The sequence below is a fragment of the Telmatherina bonti genome (assembly GCF_933228915.1).
Source record: "Telmatherina bonti genome assembly, chromosome: 10".
NCBI classification, from domain to species: domain Eukaryota; kingdom Metazoa; phylum Chordata; class Actinopteri; order Atheriniformes; family Telmatherinidae; genus Telmatherina; species Telmatherina bonti.
Window position 1 is genome coordinate 25,445,647 of NC_136628.1, and position 21,899 is coordinate 25,467,545.

At 38.7% G+C, this 21,899-nt stretch overlaps 1 protein-coding gene across 1 annotated transcript in view; it reads left to right on the forward strand.

Annotated features, from left to right (window-relative positions):
• The window catches only part of gria3a (glutamate receptor, ionotropic, AMPA 3a), a gene marked incomplete at its 5' end in the record, with an annotated part of 35,855 nt that overhangs the window by 1,683 nt on the left and 12,273 nt on the right, over positions 1-21,899 (forward strand). The window contains 9 exons of the mRNA XM_079247429.1: positions 1,166-1,196; positions 4,694-4,747; positions 4,985-5,146; positions 5,477-5,644; positions 5,953-6,057; positions 8,006-8,113; positions 9,846-10,052; positions 13,130-13,503; positions 16,312-16,510. Of these exons, the coding sequence (XP_079103555.1) occupies positions 1,166-1,196; positions 4,694-4,747; positions 4,985-5,146; positions 5,477-5,644; positions 5,953-6,057; positions 8,006-8,113; positions 9,846-10,052; positions 13,130-13,503; positions 16,312-16,510 (1,408 nt within the window). The remainder of the gene's footprint in view (positions 1-1,165; positions 1,197-4,693; positions 4,748-4,984; positions 5,147-5,476; positions 5,645-5,952; positions 6,058-8,005; positions 8,114-9,845; positions 10,053-13,129; positions 13,504-16,311; positions 16,511-21,899) is intronic.

A 21,899-nucleotide genomic window follows, 5' to 3' on the forward strand; every position in this document is an offset into this window, starting at 1 on the left:
TATATATGTATATGTATATATATATATATATATATGTATATGTATATGTATATGTATATTATATATATATATATATATATATATATATATAAATATATATATATATGTTTCTAATGTATATTGTATGTATATTATTGTATGTATATTAGAATTTTGTAAGGTCATTTTGCTTGTTTCTTTTTAGGGGTGTCCTCATTTTCTGTCTCTCCACTTTGACTGTATAAAGAGTCATGTGTGAAAAAAGAAAAACACTTGAGTGGAGTAGAGGAGAATTTAGTATTAGCTTGTTTGTTGTGTCGTCATCCAAAGCAGATCCCTGAGAAGCCTGAGTTAAAAGCAGCCTGAATGAAAAAAAAAAAAAAACATCAAACATATGCAAGAGGGAGACTTGGCAGGTGCATAACTACAACAAGGATAGTGAGAGCATTAAAGTTTAATATTCTTTTAGTTTGCTGAAACTGGCATTCAATAAAAAGGTTCTGTGAAGTCTTAGAGGGTGTAGCTGATGGCTACTACAAACACAAGAATCAGCAACTTCAACCAGCAGACTGCAAAGAAAACTAGAAAAAAAAGCTTGTACTGTACTTTACTAATTGAATAAACAGCAAGAATAATGTTTTTCTTTTCATGTCTGTACATAACATGTCAATATGACACAAGTTGTGTTATGGGGCAAAACTACTTCTTGTTGGACCATTCAGCCTTGTTTAGAAGTTCTTCAGAGCAGTGTTTCTTTGATATGCAGCCATGTACTTCCTTAAGCTGCCTCTTTGAAAGCTAAATCCCTCTTCCTGTTTACCCAGCATAACAGCAATCAGCTGACTGGTGTTAAAGGCCAGTTATCTTTTCAGGATGATGTTCCAGTTCTGAAGAAGACAGGCGACAAATCAATGTAACAAAGAGGAGCCTCGATCAGTGAGGAGAGACTCAAATCCTCTTGAAGGCACTTGGGCAGACATCCAGCTCTGCACAGGACTGTGGCTCCAGCCTGCTTAATTAGACTCAATCCCCCCAGGAGTATTTAGGCTGATGGTCCTGCAGCTCGGCCCAGCCCTGGCTGCAGAGCGCAGACCTGCTCATCCAGACTGGCAGACGAGAGGAACCCCAAGGATGGACAAATACTGAAACCAGAAACAATTTTTCACTCTTTGCTTTCTCCTCTCAGTTCATTCCCCTATGACGACCTCAACACAAAGGTGAGCACTGATGGGCACATGCAACATGAGCTTCTGTGCTGGGTTCATCTGATAGCTATGATTCATTTGATTGTAAGGCACTGGTGGGAGTTGGAAGATGAAGCGCTGGGTTTTATTTTTAACTGCAGTTAAAAACTCACTTGGTACTTGTGTGGAGGCATCCTGCTGGTATACGAGAAGGTTTCAAGACTGGACTGCAGTGGTGGGTTGGAGCTAAAACTTCAAGAAGTAGTTTGTTATTTTAGAAAATATCATTCTTCTCAGTACTAGAAATATCAATACTTATCTGTACCTCAGTTCCTACTCTATCTTGAGCTGCCTTAACCATCAAATAAAGATTCTTGTCCTCACCTTAGCCTTGGCAAAAGGGAATAATCCCTTGTCTCTAAATGTTAAAATATTTTTTGTGCTCAGTTCTACCAAAAATATTCTTGAGACGTTGTGGACAAAACTTCCCTCTTTCCCTCCCATACTGTTGCTGTTTACTCTGCCAGAACATCTCTGGGTAAAATAGCTGCCTATCATGAAACAAAATAACATGAAATCCTAATTATGATTCAGATTTTATTGATAGAACATGAAGAGGAAAGCTTCAAGGACATCATTTCCATTCCAATCAATGCATTAAAATTTCTGCAGCCTATTCGGAATAAATGGTGCTCCAGATTCCTTTTTCCTCTTCAGTTTTCAGGTCCTCTTTTTTGTGCTGTTTGATGAGACTTTTTTTTTTTTTTTTGTGAGAAATGAGTTTTAACAGAGAGGCATTTATGAGTTCTGCAACAATAAGAGTGTTGTTTTCTCAGCTGCGGTGGTGCCTGACCTCTCTTTGGTTTCCGGTGGTGTCATATAGTCACAAAAAGCGATTATCTCAGGGGAAAATGAATCTGGAGCATCAGGATCCTAAAAATATTAGTTATGCCCTCGTCTTTTTTTTCTTTTTTTTTTTAAACAGAGCACTTCTGAAAGAAAAGCAAGCAGGTCCTATAAATGATCCCCTTATAAGAACGTGACAAGTACACAGATGAAAAAAAAAATGGATGAAGACTGCAGAATTAAATTTTTATTAGTGTTATCTCAAACTATATACTAAATATACTATCATTTTACTTCTAACTATAGAAATGATTTTGACTGTCTTTTAACTCTTATATTTCCCACCCTCTAAACACATACGCACATGCACACACATGCACACACACACACACACACACACACACACACACACACACACACACACACACACACACACACACACACACACACACACACATAATGTGATGTAGTAAATGTTGATGAAACTTATACAGTGAATTCAGATTTGGGGGATATAACATTTTCTTTTGCAGCTGCTGTGCTGCCAATCCAAAATGAATTTGTATGATCTACTGTTGTTTCACAAAGACTGATTTGAAGGCTGTATGGTGAGGGCTATTTTTCACTTCAAGTTGAGGATTTCATTCCAAAGATGTTTTTTCTTTCTTTTATGCAAAGTATAAAAAATAAACCAAAAATGCAAAAATGATGCTTTTCCTTTTTAAAATGAATTCTATATATCCTCATTGCACTTTTGGATTGACTGATCAAATCCAAAACATAGATATTGCAACAAATAACAAAGTTATATTAATAAGTTAATCTCAGTTTCTACATCCATTGTGCATGGTTGACTTTTGACTGTGTTTGACATGGAGCAAGTAAACCAGTTCCGAGATGCTGACTCACAAAAAAGTGCTTAAAGATCAAACAGGGGCGACATCCTAGAAAAATCCTTTGTTTTCTTACCTGCTAAGATAAGAAAACTGAGACCCTTCAGGTATATTTAGCAGCTCTGTCATGGCTTTCTCTTTTTGGGCAAACTGCCCACTCAATGATGTCTAATGTAGCTGTCAGGAGATTTCCTTCCTCATGGAAGTTATAACATCATTTGTTCAGAAAATAAACACAAGTAAACAATGTAAATGAGCCAAAATATATCAAATACACTTGCTTTCCATTACAGATTAGGTATTTGAATCATTGCTGCAGGAATGTGCTGCCTTGAACATCGAGCTGTAGCTTAATAATATTCAATACAGTAAAACTGCTTAACATGCAGTTTAAAATGTCCATTTCTGTGTATTTGTTTTACTGTAAGACTGCCATCCAAGCTGAACTATAGTAAGTCATGCACGCTTCCAATTGATTATTCTCTAGCAGCTTAATAATGCTTTCATCTATAAACCACATTAAAACAGTCAGTTTGAGACCATGTCCAGATCGGATGTTCATGCAGAAGTGTGAAATGCTTTATGACTGAGTGTGTGATAAATGAAGGTTGTAGCCAGTCACTCCAGGCACTGCAGCTTCATTAAGTGCCTTACTACGACTGGGGTAGCTGTGGCTCCCTCTCTCATGGCTGAACAGCAAATAAAAAGCCTTTTCAAGACAATTTTTAAGACAAAAAGTAGAGACGGGTCTAGGAGTTTTGCTTGTGAGGCAAATGTAGCATGTTGACCTTAAAGAATGTGCTGCAGGCACAAAATGTTGGAATACAATTGAATCGGTTTGTATCTGCAAGGAAGGTTTTATTAGATTTATTGTTGAAAATAGTCAGTTATAAACTTGTCACAGACTTAGCCTTGAAGCATCAAGGACATTTTTCCCTGGAGAATATTAGATGGCAGGAATGCAACAGTAAATAGAGGGCTTCAGTGTGTGTGGATGTGGATGTAGATTGCAGCCACTGTGAATTAAACTGGACAGTTAGAGAAATACATGTTTGTGTGTTAAACTTGAAAGAAAAAAATAGTATAACAGGGGTGCTTGTCCTATAAGAGTATAAGAGCAGTCCTTTCCAAAATTTCTCCAGTCATATCACAATCACTCTGGACACATTTAGCTGGTTTTAGTAGCTGAGTATACTTATCAAAACTGTGGAGGAGTGTAGAAAGTGAAAGGACTGGGAAATAAAACCTTCCACCCCCACACTGTATTTTTGGAGCTTTGTACTTTTGCAGTGAAGAAAAAGGGAGTTTTTACCTGTGAAAAAGTTGCACAAAATCAACGGCTGGAGCTCTTTCCTGTGTCTGCTGGCTTCATCAGGTGCTGCACAACGTTTTGGGTTTAATTAAGTCTCGTTTGTGACTGAGACATGCAGGGCAGGAAGAGGCTGACTGTAAAGCACAGGCAGCTGCAGGAGGAGAGAGGGAGGTCTGCCAGAGCCCTGACCTTATTTTACATGTTGAAATTAATAGAAAGGAACAAGCACTGTCATCGTCGTTCCTCCCCACTGTGGGTGTGTGTGTGTGAGTGTGTGCATCTCATGCAAACACACAAATGTACAAAAGTGCTCACACGCTTCCTCCTGCCCTTGCAAATGCTCCACTGTGTCCAAGGGTCTTTTTTTTTCTTTCTTTCTACCAGACATTCTTTGCAATTTCTGAATCTCTAAGCTCTTAAGTGTTCTCAGTGTTGTAAGATGTGAATGTGACTCATTGTGTGTCCTCTGCAAATTGTAGGTGGTGACCTCAGGAAAGAACAGCAGAGGATACCACTATATCCTTGCCAACCTGGTGAGAGCTCGCAACAACTCAACACAACACAGTTTGAAAAAAATAAATCCACACCTGCAGTGCTTAGTATGATGAAATTCAGTAAAAAGAAATGCAATCGTCTCTGTCGGTATATCTCAGTGGCCTGGTCGAACAAGCAAAGCCATGATGGACAAGCTAAAGCAGTTTCTAAATGTTCCTTCTTAATCTTGATGACGCTTTTTGTCACTACCAGCAAGTTGTGCTCTTTGCTCTCAGGGTTTCTCCAACATGAGTCTGGACAGGGTCTTTTCTGGTGGGGCCAACATCACAGGCTTCCAGATCATCAGTCCAGACAGCTCCATCGTCCAGCAGTTCCTCCAGCGCTGGGAGCGCTTGGATGAAAGAGAATTTCCAGAAGCCAAAAACACTCCACTGAAGGTCAGTGAAGCATAGCTGCCGATGCTGCAGTTGCATTTCATTCAACTTCAAAGGCCACCACCCCGACCCCCCCACCCCACCCCATCCCACCCCCACTGCTCTTCTTCCAAGTTTGTAACTCTGCTGAAACCAGTGAATATCTGTCATCCTGAATTTTTCTCTGTGATATATTTTAGCAGCTGCTTTTCCTCGAATCGAAACACATCCACATTTTAAATCGGTAGCACTATTCTCTTTGTACTCTGAGCACTGTGGGAGAGTGCAGCGTTGTGTTGAATCAGCATGATGTCACTTATGTGTTATTGGAGCTTCTTGTGGTCTTTGTCTCAGTACACATCGGCACTGACCCACGATGCCATCTTCGTGCTTGTGGAGGCCTTCCGGTATCTTCGGCGCCAGCGAGTGGACGTGTCTCGCAGGGGGAGTGCGGGTGACTGCCTCGCCAACCCTGCCGTGCCCTGGAGCCAAGGAATTGACATAGAGAGAGCTCTCAAAATGGTAGGACTAAGGGTCTTTACTGTCCCTTGTGTTTTATTGATCTATATATACATCTCTCATTTCTCACGCTTGGTTTTACCGCCATGCTGCCAAACTCCAATTACCTGATAGCTTAAAAGTCAGAACTCATATTCGTTAGACCTTTAGGGTGCACAAAGAATCTAAAAACTTTTTCGTGATTTGAATATCATGACAAACAATATTCTAAAGGAATAGAAAATATTTGGTAGTATATGAGGAGTTTGTGTACATACCAAGTACCTGAAACAGGGTTTTTTTTTTATCATTCTTTTCTTATTGCATGGCAGGTCCAAGTACAAGGTATGACAGGAAACATTCAGTTTGATACATTTGGGCGACGATCCAATTACACCATTGATGTGTATGAGATGAAGCCAGCAGGCCCCAGGAGGGTAAGAGCCTTGAAAACATTTATCATCATTTAGTTAATGTCTTATTAGAAATTCTTAGCAGGATCAGCTTAAGGTATCAGTACTTTGTGTTTTGAAATCCGTTTCAATACATGCAAGCATAGCGAGTAGCTTTATGTCAAGGGCTTTGCTTTGTTTTCACATGTTGGACAGTGGCTGCCAGTAGCCCTGGTCTTATAAATCCAATTCAGGTTCCTTTTAGGATTTTAATATAGGAATAATTCACTGACAGTCAGTTTTTCATAACAGATTGGAGCAAGAAAAAGCCCTGCAAAATGTTGCAGGATGGCAATAAGGGTTAGTCATGGCTGAACACGTAGACAAATCATCTTGCATTTTGTACACAACAGATCAGAACTGGCAATTTAGCATTTGATTATGAGTTACGTTGTGTTTCTTTAGTCTAAAATTTGACATTAATAGCTATCTATCAGGTGTGTTATGACATCAGATCCATCATATTTAAATGTGACCTTCTCATATCAGTTTTTAACATTTCCCTTAGAAGCTCAATGTCATAATGTTAGTGAGTTGGCAGTTTGAGGTGTGACATTCATTTGTTCTTGAGCTTATACAGGTATTTGTTTTGAAAACTGAATAAAATATGTGCAACTGAAGGTAAATTTTATGCTAACTTAATGCTGCAGGTCAGCTCTGCAAAGTCAGAAACCCTTCATTTTCATCTAAAGAAATAAATGTCTAAAAAGGAGAAAATCCATATTCTTGTTTTGCAGCCAAAGCAAACATTTGATTCCAAACTGTAGTTGAAGTTTTTGACACAAAGAAAAAAGTGCTAAGAGCTCAGAGCTTCAGCTCACATTAACATTCAGCTGAAGTTTGTACATTTTGCCTAAAAGCATGGGCACGTGTCTTGTCTTGTGCCTTGGCTTCCTAAGGGAACTAGAAAACAAATGTCCACTGGGAGGAGGTGCAGTCGCATGGAAAAGCCATTTAGCTATTTAATGTGTCAGCTGTAGCACTTGTCAATGTTTGTTAGTTTAGATGTTAAACCACATCCTCAGTACCACTGACAAAACTCTGCCCATGTCCCCCATTAGCTCACGAGCCACAGTTAGCAAGTTAGCTAGATTGCAAACGCCATCCTGCTTGACTTTCTTCATTTCAGTTGGACTTTGATATGCAAATGCATCTGCAGATCTGTGACACTGCTGTCATTGGGATTTGTGTGAACGGGAATGCCAAAGGTAAAAACAGTGTTGTCTGAAAAGCACACACACTTGCTAATACACAACACTCATCCGGCCAACACTGGCAAGGCTACAGTTGCTCCATGACTCCGAAGTCCCCACAAAAGCTGACACCAAAAAGGGAGCGGCCCCATAATGTCCTCAAAGCTCAGCTCACAAGACAACATACATTAGCAGCCTCCATGTCCTCTCTCAGTGTGAGACAATCTGCAATGACAACAGAGTGAGTACTGTGTGTAATAGCTACCAGAAATAAGAAACCCCTTCTTTAGGTGAAAAAAGTGGTGCAGAAATAAACATAATGCAAATGCTAGAATGTTCTCAAGCTTTTGTTTTTAGGTTAGATTTTACTGTCTTTCGTGTTGTATGAATAGAGCAGTAAAAAAAAATGAGTGTACTTGCTAGATAAGGTATATTTAAGCTAGTACATTTTTATTGTTGGTATTAATTTTGTTCATCTTCCAAAGCTTTATTGGTGCTGCTTTATTGTTATATAAGAGAACATTTGCCAAGCCAGGAATAGATTACTCCTACACTCCTGAAGTGCAGCCCAGGTGAAGGGAGAAGCACCACTGCAAGCTTTTTATTAAATCATATATCAAGCAAAGCCAAATGCATTGACTGTACAGCTACAGCCAGCCAGCTCAAACACACTTGGACGCTCTACTGTCAAATGTTTTTCTGCTTCCTGTGTTAACCGCTAACCTTTGTGTCGTTTTCAGATCGGCTACTGGAATGAGTATGAAAAATTTGTATATATAATGGATCAGCAGGTCACCAACGAGTCCTCTTCTGTGGAAAACCGAACAATTGTGGTCACTACTATTATGGTACACTCTTAAGCAGATTTTAAATGTTTCACCTTAAGACTTCTGCCACTCAAGGTCAAGGTGTCCATTGTTGCAATCTGTCCTGGGAGGGTAGAATTATTTTATTTTCAGTTGCTTTCCATCCACTCACTACATGTTGAAACAGTCGATTCACAAAGAGTGTTTCAACTGTATCCGTGTGGGTGCCAAAGCATTTTGGTTTTTTTATATTACAGAGGGCTGTTGTAGTAGTGACATCACAATAACGGCTTTGGTAAAAAGATAACCATAGCGATAAACATCATCTTATTCACATTCAGTGCATACGTAAGTAAAAATCTTTCCCTCTCATAAAGTAATCTGTCAGTGAGTCAAATTAAATGATCTGCAAAAAACAACAATACAATACATTTGTTCATACTAGGTTTAGGGTTAGACATAGTGCTAGTTGGACTTGATGCAGTTAGCCGGTTAGCATTCATCAGCCATTCTTAAATGTATGATAAGGTACGCCTTATCTTACATTTAAAACCATGGCTTGTCCTTCCTTCTGACTTTGTCTATTATGTCTGCATCTTAGGCAAATTCAGAATGTAATAGTCACGCATTGCCATTTCAGTGTCTGGACATTCATTGTCATCACAGTTAGACCAGCAATAGCTTTAGGTTATTTAGAGTCAGGGGGACAAAACAATGAAAGTGTAGAGCCATTGCACTGTTTTCTGACAGGCATGCTTTTTATTTACTCAAGACAACTATTATTTTAGACACATCACAGCCATCTCATTTACTTCATGTTGCTTTGACTACTTTTCATGACATGAAAGAAAGTACCATATTTTAAGAAAGATGGTTCTTTCATTTTGTTGTTTAAAACATTGTACATGATTGCAGAGTGGAGGAGAACTGCTATTTTTAATCATAAATGTGTAAAACTGTGAAAGAGTCCTGTATCAAAGGACAACAGTCTCCTCTAATGATGTGGAATTGTCAAACTTTTGAGACTCATAAAATCAAATAACCTCTGAAAAACATGTACATGCCATACTCCGAAGCTAAAACACCATTGCTGAATATCCCAAGGTGACATTGATTCATCTTTAATGGCTACATGTTTTACATTGTGGGAGAATTTTATTATATTTTCTTGGTATCTGAGGCACAGAGACAAAATCTGCTGACGTAATTAGGACAACAAGAAAATAATTTTGTTGTTTTAATGTAATGTGAGCGAAGCAGCTTGAGTCATTGTTGAACTTTATTTCGTCATGCAGCTGCTCCTCTGATGTGATTTGATATTTGTTCGCTGAGTGAATTAATCTGCACATTTTTGATGACTTTAATCTCTCTGCTGTCACTGACGTTTACTCTATGAACTGGAAAGGAGCTCCATTCAGCTCATCCCGCCCCCTGTGCTATGCTGATGCAAAGTACATGTAACCCCCCGCTTACTACCCATTTTCACAGATTTAGATTTTGGATGGAGATAACCTGCTTTGCCTCTTTTAAATGTGTGTGTTAGTAGTTTTGCTCTTGCAGTCTATCTGTTGGTTTGTCCCTAAGAACATGCCTGTAAATGTGTTTAACCTCCGTACTGTTTGTGTTTTTATGTTCCTGGTTTTTGTATTTATGCATTTGTTTCTTGCATGTGTGCATGCTACCGTACCAATTAAGGCCTGTGTGTGACCCTGGTCTGGCCAATGTGGATGTTCTCTTTCTTTGCTATGAACTCAAAACTATGTCTAATTAACAGGAAGCTCCATATGTGATGTACAAGAAAAACTATATGCAGCTGGAGGGGAATGACAGATATGAAGGCTACTGTGTCGATTTAGCTGCTGAAATTGCAAAACATGTGGGGATAAAATTTAAGCTGTCAATAGTGCCGGATGGGAAATACGGAGCTCGGGATCCAGAGACCAAGACGTGGAACGGGATGGTGGGTGAACTGGTTTATGGGGTAAGTGTCAGCCTGTCCTTAATCTCTTGGGGCCAGATATACTAGAGGGTTTGCGCGTACTAAAACGTGTGGAAACTCATTGCATATGCAAAAAAATGTAAAAACTGATTTACTAACAGCACGCATTGAGGGTTGCGTTTTTCAAAGGTGCAAAATAGCATGTCTGCATCAATTTGTATGTCTTTCTGAATGAATATGAAATACAGGCCATTCAAACACTATTTTGCATGTGTTTGGAGGATAAGGATGTGTTAATGGCCTGTGTGTGTAAGTGCACCAAGCGGCAACCTCCGACGGTTAAAAACCTATGCGGAAGTGCACAAAACTGCAGTTCTCCCTTCATCCACTAGGGGCTGGCTGCAAAACAGAGCGAATCCTCATAGACTCCCATGTTAAAAAGACCAACATCACAGCAGAAATAAATATGTTTACAGCCTGGTTCAAAAATCCATTTTCAGTTAATAGGTCATGTTTACCTTCATGGCAACTGTGGGGGAGTGAATTTTTTTTCTCAAAAAATCTCAAAATTTGGCATATTTAGGTGCATGTCTTTTTGACTGACAGGTACCCGAGCTCCCGCTTCAAGTAAGAAGAACGCAGAACAACCGCGGTTTTTAGGCGGTTAACAACATGACTTAGCTTAAGCCCGCTTATCTCCCTTAGCTGGTTAGCTCCTGTTATCTTCTGTTATCTCCGGGTTAGCTCGGTTAGCTTTTAGCTACAGAAAATTCGGAGGTCGCTCGATGTCAAACATCCACCATGACACTTACAGCCCCCCTCTCAGCTCCACCTCTTTGCCCATATGTGTATTTTCCGGGCGAGACGATGCGCATGCCTCTGCTAAGATGGCGATGGTAGGAACCGCCCACCGAGCTTCAATTCAGCTCCTCAGAAACCCATGGGTGACATCACGGAGGTTACGTCCATCTTTTTATATACAGTCTATGAACTGCACATGTGGCTGCGGTTATTGTCACAAGAAGGAGACATCGAAACAAAGCAAGTAGACAGAGAATGCATTTTTCACCCTTGTGTGAATACTTTTGGGATGAACCAGGAAACAATCACCAAAACATATCACTTAACCTGCATTGCCATTTTAGAGCTGTTGGAGGAAATCAAGATGGATTTGGAGAGGAGTCACTGTCAGATATCGTCACAGCTGGAATCCCCAGATGTGTAGTCTAAGTCCTAAATGCCACGTGTCGCTGTATGGTTGTGCTATTTAGGTTTCCACGCACTCTGCAGTCATTAACCAGTAGCTGGATTTCTTAGAGTAATAAGAGCAAATGATTGTGCCCATATGCAAAATATCTCAGGTCAGTCAGGTTGTTATTCCTTTATTTTCGCAAAACAGTTTTCTGTTCTCCAGGTTGCGAGCTGGCAAATTTTTAGAAGGCTGGCTTGTTGGAGGGAGAATTTATGAAATCCCCAGTAAAAAATAAATCAGGCCTATGTTAGAAACAGGTCACTGTCATATTTATTCATGTTTTCTTTCTTTTTTTAAGGTGACAGTACACACATCCTACACCCCCACCTCTTTTATTTGCAAACATTTTGATCCAGTTTTTGTTTTGCTCACCTTCTAATATCTTGATAGCGTGTTTTCACATAATCCCGCATGATTTTACCAACAGCATTAACTTTTTCAGAATTTCTCAACCGTATCGCATTTCTTTGTGCGACAGTCAGATTTCTTTGCTGTAGGTCATGCTTTCTTCCAAACAGGTTGCAAACCTCGAAACACGCAAAACCCTCTTTTAAATAGGGGGCCTCTGACATGTTTGCACTCTTAGTTAGTCACCTGCAAACAAAGGTTCAGCCCCACATGCAAAATTCTAAATTGCACACGCGAATCACTACTCGCAAATTGGTATCTTAGTAGATCTGGCCCTAGATCTGTTCTGCATGATGACATACTATATGGAGCCCAGTGCATGTTTAATATTAATTTAACCAAATACATGAACATTATTATCATGAGAAATATTCCAGTACTCAGTTTTACTCAGATCTTTCTTGATCATGTGAGCTCTTCTAAAGCTCGATTCATCTCATTCCCTATCAATGAGATAGAGGCCTCATTAGTGAATATGGTCAAAATGTCTCATTTGATAATTCCTCTTTGCTTCCATGTGTCTTTTAAGTGCACACTAACGGTCTCTGGTTTTACATTTGATAGCATTTTAATGATTACAACAAACATTGAACTAAAAAGTTAAAAATGCATTTTATTTCTCTGAGTGAAAACATATTCTGTGGTTTTATCATGCATCTCATAGATAAGTCATATTTGAATTGCCTCAAACAAGATAATATGCATCTTTTATGAGACCTCAGCTGCTGAATGAGTAATGCTAGGAATCTCACTGCACCGACTGAAATGTAATAAGATCTACATGCAAACAGTGCAACACTGCAGAATTCTCAATCTGGCACCTGCAGTTTCTGCAGAGACAACTACACCAGTTCTCAGTAGTAAACAGAACAACAGCTACATGCCCACTGTGTGTGCCAACACTGAATTTGCATTGATGTTTATTAGCCATTCAGTTGTAAATGAGCAAAAATGAGCAATGATTGGCTGATTTTTATCTGAGAACCTTCCTAACCTAATGTAAGTCACTGCAAACATTTTTCAATCCAGTCTCTCATACTAATTGTGTGCCCTTAAGGCATTGCAGAGAATCTTTTAGGGGGGGGATTTAAAAAGCTGATTCACATTTCATGAACTGCTTGCATAAGCTCCTCCACCTCTGTCTTCCATCCCTCTGCTTGATTCACGAGGGAGATTTGGATTGAGATAAAGACATTAACCAACGCAAATGCTGAGTGACTCATTTTCAAATGGCAGACTCGCTCTCACTGCCTTCATCAGGGTCTTGTATTCAGTGTGTACTGAAATGCTGCATTTCACTGGGTACTGTCTTTTTACTCCATGTGTTGCAGGGCTTAGTTGGTTTGATTTGAGCTTTATCAATATTTCCTTTATTGGATTAATATTTAAAGCTTTGCTTGGTTATTTATGGTTTCCTCTGTAAAACTGACTCCTCATGTGCCTGTTCCCATTTTTACAGAGAGCTGATATAGCTGTGGCTCCACTTACCATAACATTGGTACGGGAGGAGGTGATAGACTTCTCTAAACCCTTCATGAGCCTGGGTATCTCCATTATGATAAAGAAGCCTCAAAAGTCCAAGCCAGGGGTGTTTTCCTTCCTGGATCCACTGGCCTATGAGATTTGGATGTGTATAGTTTTTGCCTATATTGGTGTGAGCGTGGTGCTTTTCCTGGTGAGCCGTTTCAGCCCTTATGAATGGCATCTGGACGAGAACGATGAGGCCAAAGACCCTCAAAGCCCCCCTGACCCTCCGAACGACTTTGGAATTTTTAATAGCCTGTGGTTCTCCCTGGGCGCCTTCATGCAGCAAGGATGCGATATCTCACCAAGGTTGGTTGTTGTTTTCATTCCCTACCACTTCATAGACGTCCTTGCCATCACTCTGCATTTTATAGTCCCATACATTCATTTCCATCCTGCATTGGTGCATATGGGTTATTTTGAGCTCTGCTATTACTGCTGTCCACCAATCCTCATGCTTCACTTCACTTTCACTTTCTTCCCTTTTCTTTCTCTGAGCAAGAAGCCTCCCTGTGCTGAACTTCCATTTGTTTTAAAGTTGCATGCTGGCAGTGATGCTCTACATCCACAAAATAACTTATATCCACCATGCTGAGGGCTGTAAAATGCACAGGGGGTCATTACATTTCATTCACAGTAGCGGCTTGAATTACTCAAGACTGTTGGAGGGCTACCGTGTTTTTGCTGCATGTCCCATTTTACGGTCATCAACTTGGCGCGTATAATGTGTTTTGTGTGGGGAAAAAAACATCATAGTATGACTACATCATGTATTTTCCATATCAGTCGCTGAGCCATCCTTCCCATTTATGTATCCCTCCATCCAACTCTTTACTCATCACTGTTGTGATGTCATTGACTTCTTCTATGGACTCCTGCTGATGTTCTGATGTGACTGGAAAATCTTTAGTCAAGCTGACACAAATAAGTAATTCATTATGTTCAGAAAGAATTTTATTCACAAGGTTTAATTTTTTTCTTCTGTGTTTGAGGTAAATTTATTCAAAGCATCTTTACATACAAGGAGACATTTATTTAAAGATGTGCATGACGTAATTTGGTCACTGCTGATCTAACATGAAATCTAAGTGATCTGTCCAGTAAAAAGACAAACACTCATAACATCTACAGTGTGATGCTGCATGACTCTGTTAGTCCCATGAAGACGTACAGACCAGGCAAAACAGTCTTTTCGCTTTATTTGCCTGAGAGAAAAAAAGTTAGTTTTATAAAACATCGACTCCTGTTGTGATAATCGAACCTTGTGGCTACTTTGCCTTTGTTTTTCAGTGTATTTAGACAAACTTGTCCACATGTGGTAATTGACTTTAATGTGACACTGTTTCAGAGTGCCATCATAATATAATGAAGAGCTATTTGCAAAGTAGAGCAAAAAACAGCAAACATGAAAGCACAGTGAAAAGTTTTATTGCAGTTTTAAAGGAAAAATTGATACTAAATAAAATAGATCTAAAGCTGAAATAAGATGTTTATTTAGAGTATTCTACAATAAAAGTTGTGTGATAATAAAAGTGTGATAATAAAAGTTGGAACAGCACCACAGGAAACAGACTCTAATGGTACTTTTGCTTAAAAATATTTGTATCCTTTATAGCCTGAATTGTGGTGAAGCATTTATTTTTTTTAAGCCACCTTAAATACTTCACAAATTTGTATACTCATCATTCAGCATTAAATACAACTCTAAAGAACATGAACTACAAACAGTTCAACTTTCTATTTTCCTGGCACAAGTAAATACTGATACTTTATTGATCATGTTGAACTGAAAACCAGCATCTGGTTTATCTAAATATGCACCGAAGACACACTTATAAAGACTGAAAAACTTCTTACCAGTCTTGGATTGTTTTATTTAAGTTAAGATGTCTGTCCTGACACTTAAACATCTTCCTTGGTTGACCTCTATGTTTCCCTTTTTCAACCTTCCTAATTTGTTAGTACTTGCTCCAAATTTTAGACACAGCTGACTGGGAACAACAAACATAGTTAACTACACCGAGTTGGATTAGCTTATAGAAGGAGTTTATCATCTTTATTATTGTTCCGAGTGACAAGTCTCTTGTTGGGGTCATGTTTTTGTGTCAGGTAGAAGCTCATTAAAGCAACACTCGGCAGCTTTTCACACCTTGGCATCTCCTAACAAAGCTAAAAAAAACGGCCAACAATGTTTATGAATGCTTGTTTCTGGTGTGTGACGCATTGCCATACAGCAAACAGCAGCTGTCTTGTGATGCAGGCTACAAAAAAATATTGTGAAGTACAGTTTCTCAGCTTTGGGATGCTGCAGGTTCAACAACAGCTCAAGGAATATGCATAAATAATGCCAGGATGTCATCAAACTAGCACAGAATTTTAAGGTCACAAAGTTATGTAGTGTTGCTTTAAGGTATGCGACCTGGTTGGCATCTTTAAAGTTGTACAAAAATACAAACAACATGGTGATCCCACAACATTTCTTCATGATCAAATAAGCCCAAACTTTCTAATCTAATTCTAATCGAACAACAACAAAATAAAAAATCCATTAATTAAAACTGTTAAATTGATTTTTTGTAGGTAAGTTATATAAAGCTAAAATGTTGTAATATTTAATTTAATTTAATTTAATTTAATTTAATTTAATTTAATTTTTTGCTGAGGATTGTCTCTGCAAAGCTTCTCATCACAGGTCTGAAGTGAGACTTAGGCCTGCTGGATTTGGGCTTAGGATGCTTTGAGCCCTTCTGGCTACTCACCTGAATTACTTCCAAAACTAAATGTGGATGCAGTTATATTAAGTTAATGAGGCTTATTATTGCTTTAAACGAGTGAATCATTTGCATAGCAGCTACATTAAGTTAATGATACTTACATTAAATAGATGTGTTAGCATGGACCACCAGAGACAAGCAGAAAGCGTTCCTGTTCAACAGTCTATGGATGAAGTAGGCTGTATTTACAAAAGTATAACATTAAACAAACAGGTCTGAGCTACAGTTCTGAGCTAATATTTTGCTCAACACAACAGACTGTGTGAAAAATTAACCCGCCCAATGTACTTCTGAACACGCCGCTCTCATGTTTCTCTGCTGCTCTTCCTCCTCCGCCTTCCAGGTCTCTGTCCGGTCGCATTGTTGGAGGAGTGTGGTGGTTCTTCACCCTCATCATCATCTCTTCCTACACGGCCAACCTGGCTGCCTTCCTCACAGTGGAGAGGATGGTCTCTCCAATTGAGAGTGCCGAGGATCTGGCTAAACAGACCGAGATCGCCTATGGCACGTTAGACTCAGGCTCCACCAAGGAGTTCTTTAGGGTGAGTGTTTCGGATGGTTGGCGGCTCAGCATGAAACGAGATCTTTCTAATTCTGTTGGCCAAAAGCTGAATAAGTCTCTTGAGCTTTACTGTTTTTTTTTATTTTTTATTTATTACCTGCCAGGTAATAAACTGAAAGAATAATCAATAAAAAAAAAAAGCCCAGAACTGTGTTTTTTCCTTGATACAGCACTTCCAAAGTGGTGAGCCAAACAAAGTTGTAAAACAGCTATATTTGATTAATTCAGTTCATCATAAGAGTGGAGCGCCGTGTTTTTATATTAAGAAAAGAATTAAATATTGCTAAATGAGCAAATAGAGAAACCAGCAAGCATTCAGTGATTTAAAACAAGCTGCTTTGGGACGGATAGTGAAGAAATGCTGAACATTACTCCTCCTGTGACTGTTGCGCTGGGAGGAAATTCCTGCTATCAGCTTGTCCACAGAGCTGTTTCACTCATGAAATTAAATTAAAATATGTTTTTTTTTCTTGCAAAATTAGGCAATTTCTACCGCTTTGTAACACAAGAAATGATTCACCTATGAAACTGGGACAACTCTTTTCCCTCTAGAGACCATCTGGGAAGTCATAAACCAAACCTTGATGATTAACTTCACTTCATATCCCCTAATATGCAGACTCATTTTTATCTCTATTACTCACAAGTGCCAGTAAAGCAACCGAAAGTGCAAATTTGCCCCATTGAAGTCACATGAAGTATTAGCTGCTTACAGCAAAAATAAATTTGTATAAAAGACATTTAAAACAGTAAAAGTACTTTTTTGTTTTTTTTATTTAAAGATTTTACATTTTAGTACATAAAGCTCATTTGGTCCTCATTAAGTTTTATAACTTGGCAAATGCCACTTGAGAGAAACAACAAAACATAATATTTCATTGTGTCATTATGTTTTTCACAGAAACTAAGCAAAAATGCAGAAACAGTGTGTGAAAAACTAAGTTCACTTGATGATTCATTAGTTTGTGAAACCATCTCTTGCAGCTATAACTTGAAGAAATGGTTTTCTATACAACATCATTGTTTCTAATCATTGGGTGAATTTTTGCTCACTCTTCTGATCAACACTGCCTAAACTCATTTGGTCCTTTCAAACATGTGTTAATGCACAGCTCTCTTCAGGTCCATTCGCATCACCTCTCCTGCAAACAAACAGGCTTTTTCTAAATGTGCCACCATTAACTTCACCATTTAACATGCTGAAATGTGCTGACGGCAGTTTTTCTGAACATCGTACAGTATGGCCGCAGAGTGACACACACCTGAATGCTCCAGAATAACAAACTGCTGAAAGCTCTGCTTTTATAAACATGCCAGCACTTGTCGACGAGAAGCTGATTAAGTGTATTTAATCAGCAGCATTTGGATGTCACTTGATGATGGCAGTAAGGGTGTACTTATTTTTCCACACTATGCTTCTGCTTATTGGCTTATTGTTTATGGAACACGTGATGACATGATGTCTGACATATGTCGCTGATCTCAGGTTGTATTTATCTCATTTTAAGAACTGGTAAGGACTGGATGACTTTTTAAAATTATTTCCTTTTTCATAAAATCTTATAACTGAGAGAGCATTGCATCTTGAAATTGTGTTTCTGAAACTTCCAAGCCTGCTTTTCCTGGTGATCCAGATATAAAAACTCTGGATGAACAGTCCTGTTGTATGAGTTTAGAAAAAGTTTGAAGAAATCAGAAATATAATTCCAATTTGTAGGCCTCTTTTTACAAAACTGCAACCTCACAGATGACTCCCCATTCTGCAGAAATAGAAATGACATTCAGATCTTGTGTCCAGCTTAGAGCTGTTTCTATTTTTAGCTTTAGTCGTTCTCTTGGTGTGATTGCTCGGAGTGAGCCTGAGACATTTGATAAATACAAAACCCTGCTCTCCTTCAGACATGGGAGTGATCTGGAGGCCATTATGTGTTGCTCTCAGTCTCTCCATCAGTCCACTAGGAGTTTATATTTAAAAAAAAAACCTTTTCTACAATCTCCTCTGAGATTTGCAAACAGCATGAATACAGCAGAATATAGATGAAATGTTGTTATTAAGTGAGCTTAGATCTGAAAGGAAAGGATTTTGCACGGATGTGACCAAATGTAATGTTTCCACGACTCAACCCACTTATGAGCGCGTTCAACAGAATGATCTGCTGAGGTCTAAAAGCATTGAAATTAAACAATTTCTGTGATCAATGCTTGGAAGGACATCTGTGGCTCCGAGTCCCCTGCAACACAGTTGTTGGAAAGATTATGTGAAATCTTTCACCTTGAATCTTAAGAAATTTTAATAAGACTTATAGGAGTAACTTGTCGAAGATCAGACATCTGATGAAAAACGGAAATAAAAGATAAAAGCAAGAAAGATACAATAGGGATGGGCATATGACTCAGCCATAAATAATAAAACTTTTACGTCTGCTGGAATTTTTCTTCCTCTTCTTTTCAAAACTGCTGTTAATTGGATAGTTTAGCGCCGTCCTGGTGAATCATCACATCAAAAGTAGCTCTTTAAAGAGCCGATGAACTCTGTAAATGTTTGAATCTATGGTGTATTAAGCAGGATGTGACTAATCAATGGTGCTCCTGAGGAGATAATTGACCAGCTTGTTGTGACTTCATCGTGAGTGACAAATATCAGGCTTTTCTTCCTGCAGACTGAAAATAGGAACATTTCTAAAGTCTGGAGATAAAAAGCTCATGGTTGATTGCAGCTGTAAATGATTCAACTTTCACAGCGGAGAGGGTGTTAAACTTAATCCAGATCATCAATACTATGTGAACTATGGATCTTTTTTTTACACATTAATGTTTTTTTTAATAAACATACTTGAATTTTAAAACACAAATCTTAGTTGAGCGTAGAAGCTTTAGTTTTACCGAAATGGATCTTTTCTCCTCTGAGATTAAATCAATTAATCTCGTAGAAAAGTAGAGATGATGTCAACAGATTTAGTTTCAAAGGATTAAATCTGTTTGAAAGAAGTATAAATGACTTGCCATCACTTTATCTTGAACAGAAATCAATCAGCTTTAAATCAAGCAAGTAAGTAAAGAAGCTATACTTCAAAAAGATCAGAAACACAAAATTGAAGGATTGATTTTTAGTAAAAATACAAACACCATGACTTGTAACATGTTTAAAAGAAATAAATGAAAGACTTTTTATGGTCTTGACTTTTTTATGATTGGAAAGTAGGAGAGCAGCTGTAAAGCTAAGCTAAGCTAAGCTAATTTAGCTTCGTAACTAGCATGCAGGTAAGATTGACAACAACAAATTCTTTTATATCTTTGCAACGGGGTTGAAACGTGATGAGTGACCGTACCTGTCCGACTGCCAAACTGTTCCTCCATTATAACGCTCCGAATCACAACATTACATTATGATTATATTTCTACATTCTATGTAAATCATTATGTTATACTAAAATGTTTGGTCATTTTAATATTTTTACAGCATCCATATACAGTATAATTAAGTAATACTTTATTGGGTAAAGTTAGACATATTTTAAGGCTGGGAGAGTTAAAAAAAAATAAAATAAAGAAACACAAGTGTTTTAAGTAAGATCAATTAAGTGAGGTACAAGATGAGCCTTGTGATTACTTGGCTAAATGAGGTGTTGTTTTACAGTTTAGAATTAACCATACATGTAGCTACATGTTCTTTGAAAACATTAAATAAGTGTGCAGGCCTGTTTTCTGTGTTATCGCATGATGGTATGATGGACATACACACAAGACCTTAAACCATCTGTCAGCTACTAACAGACAAACTAGTGGCTCTGGGAGGAACATGTTTACTTCCAGAGTGCTCGATTGGCAATAAAAATCAATTTTCACACCTGACAGAGGACATGAGCCACTTGCCACATCCTTACTGTTGTGGTTACACAGTTACATTAATTTAGATGAATTTGGTGATGGGTTTGTCTGTGTTAAGTCACTTTAATGGGAAGATTGCTCAGCAGTTGTATCGCTGGACAGCATTAGGAATTCCACTGATTTCAACCCAGATGACCAGCTTACCCCTGACATGCCTGCATTGTCATGCAACCCAGAAAAGAATTGCTGTTTTCACACTATGGCCAGGCCCTGTCATCAACTATTATTGTCATGTGAGGTGTGTTTACATGAACACTCCACTGAACTGAAATCGTGCATATGTCAAGAATGATTCACTTAGTAGCCTGAGCCCACAATCCATTACATCTATGATGAATTATTTATGTTTGCCATACACAACACTGGGCTGACATAGTTTGTCAGCTCACTGGAATGTTTTCATTTACTTTCATCTATGAGACGTGATGCAGGACTGACTCACACAACCACTCAATATACAGTCTGAATCAAGCAAGAACATGGTAACTCTACGTTAAATACTTTAAATAAACAATTAAACATCCATCACAGTGCCTGGTCAGCACAACAGTCTCAATAAATAAAGTGATACAGAAATGAAAATTTGGGAAAACACAAGCATGGAAGGTCATATTGGCCCAGTTTGATGCAGCCTTTTTTTTATTTTCTCCTCTATTGTAGACAGCTGCGTACTCGTGCTCCCCTGTGACCAGCGATCAGGCTCTCGCTGGCCATTTTTAGCAGAGTACTGAGAGTCAGAGCCGCGCTCTGCCCCGCATGTCTGTAGCTGCTCCAGCTGGCTGCTGACTGGGCCACAGAGGTGAAGCTGTCTCAGAGTAAAGGAGGTCAAATGTGTTAAAAGACGGTGCTCTCAAAAAAAAAAAAAAAGTCCTGTCACATGTCTGACAGCAAAGAACACAAAGTCAGTAAATTAGCTTTTGGCTTGATATCATAAGGATTCGTGAATATTTGATGGCTTTAGAGGGGATGACTATGCAGTAATTAGGGCTTAATCACTGTTCCACAATGACCAAATAAAAACAAATAGGAATAAAGAAAGCTTAGATCTACTGAGGAGTAACCCGGACATGTCTGGCTCATCTGGAGGTTTTCCAAAGGACCTGCTGAAAGATGCATTAACTTATGCAGTAAAAGTGTGTTAAACTGTGTTAGTTAAATATACTAAAACTAGTAGGAACAAAGCATGTGGTTCACTTGCAAAATAGTTCATCATTTGGAATGTTTTTGCACTTTAATATTCTGGACTATTTAACACATGATGGAACTGTTCTTGTCCTTTATACCACCACACAAAAATCTTACAAGGACGGTGCAGACTGAGAGGTCTTCTGGTGACATGGATGCATGAAAGAATTTAACTGTGTCGCCAGCTGTGACCTGCTGGTTGGAGCATAAACTGAGGAGGAGGAGGTCACTTCTGCACATTAATATTGATGCTAAACACGGTCTGCATTTTACTTCTGCTGAGCTGCCAGATTGTC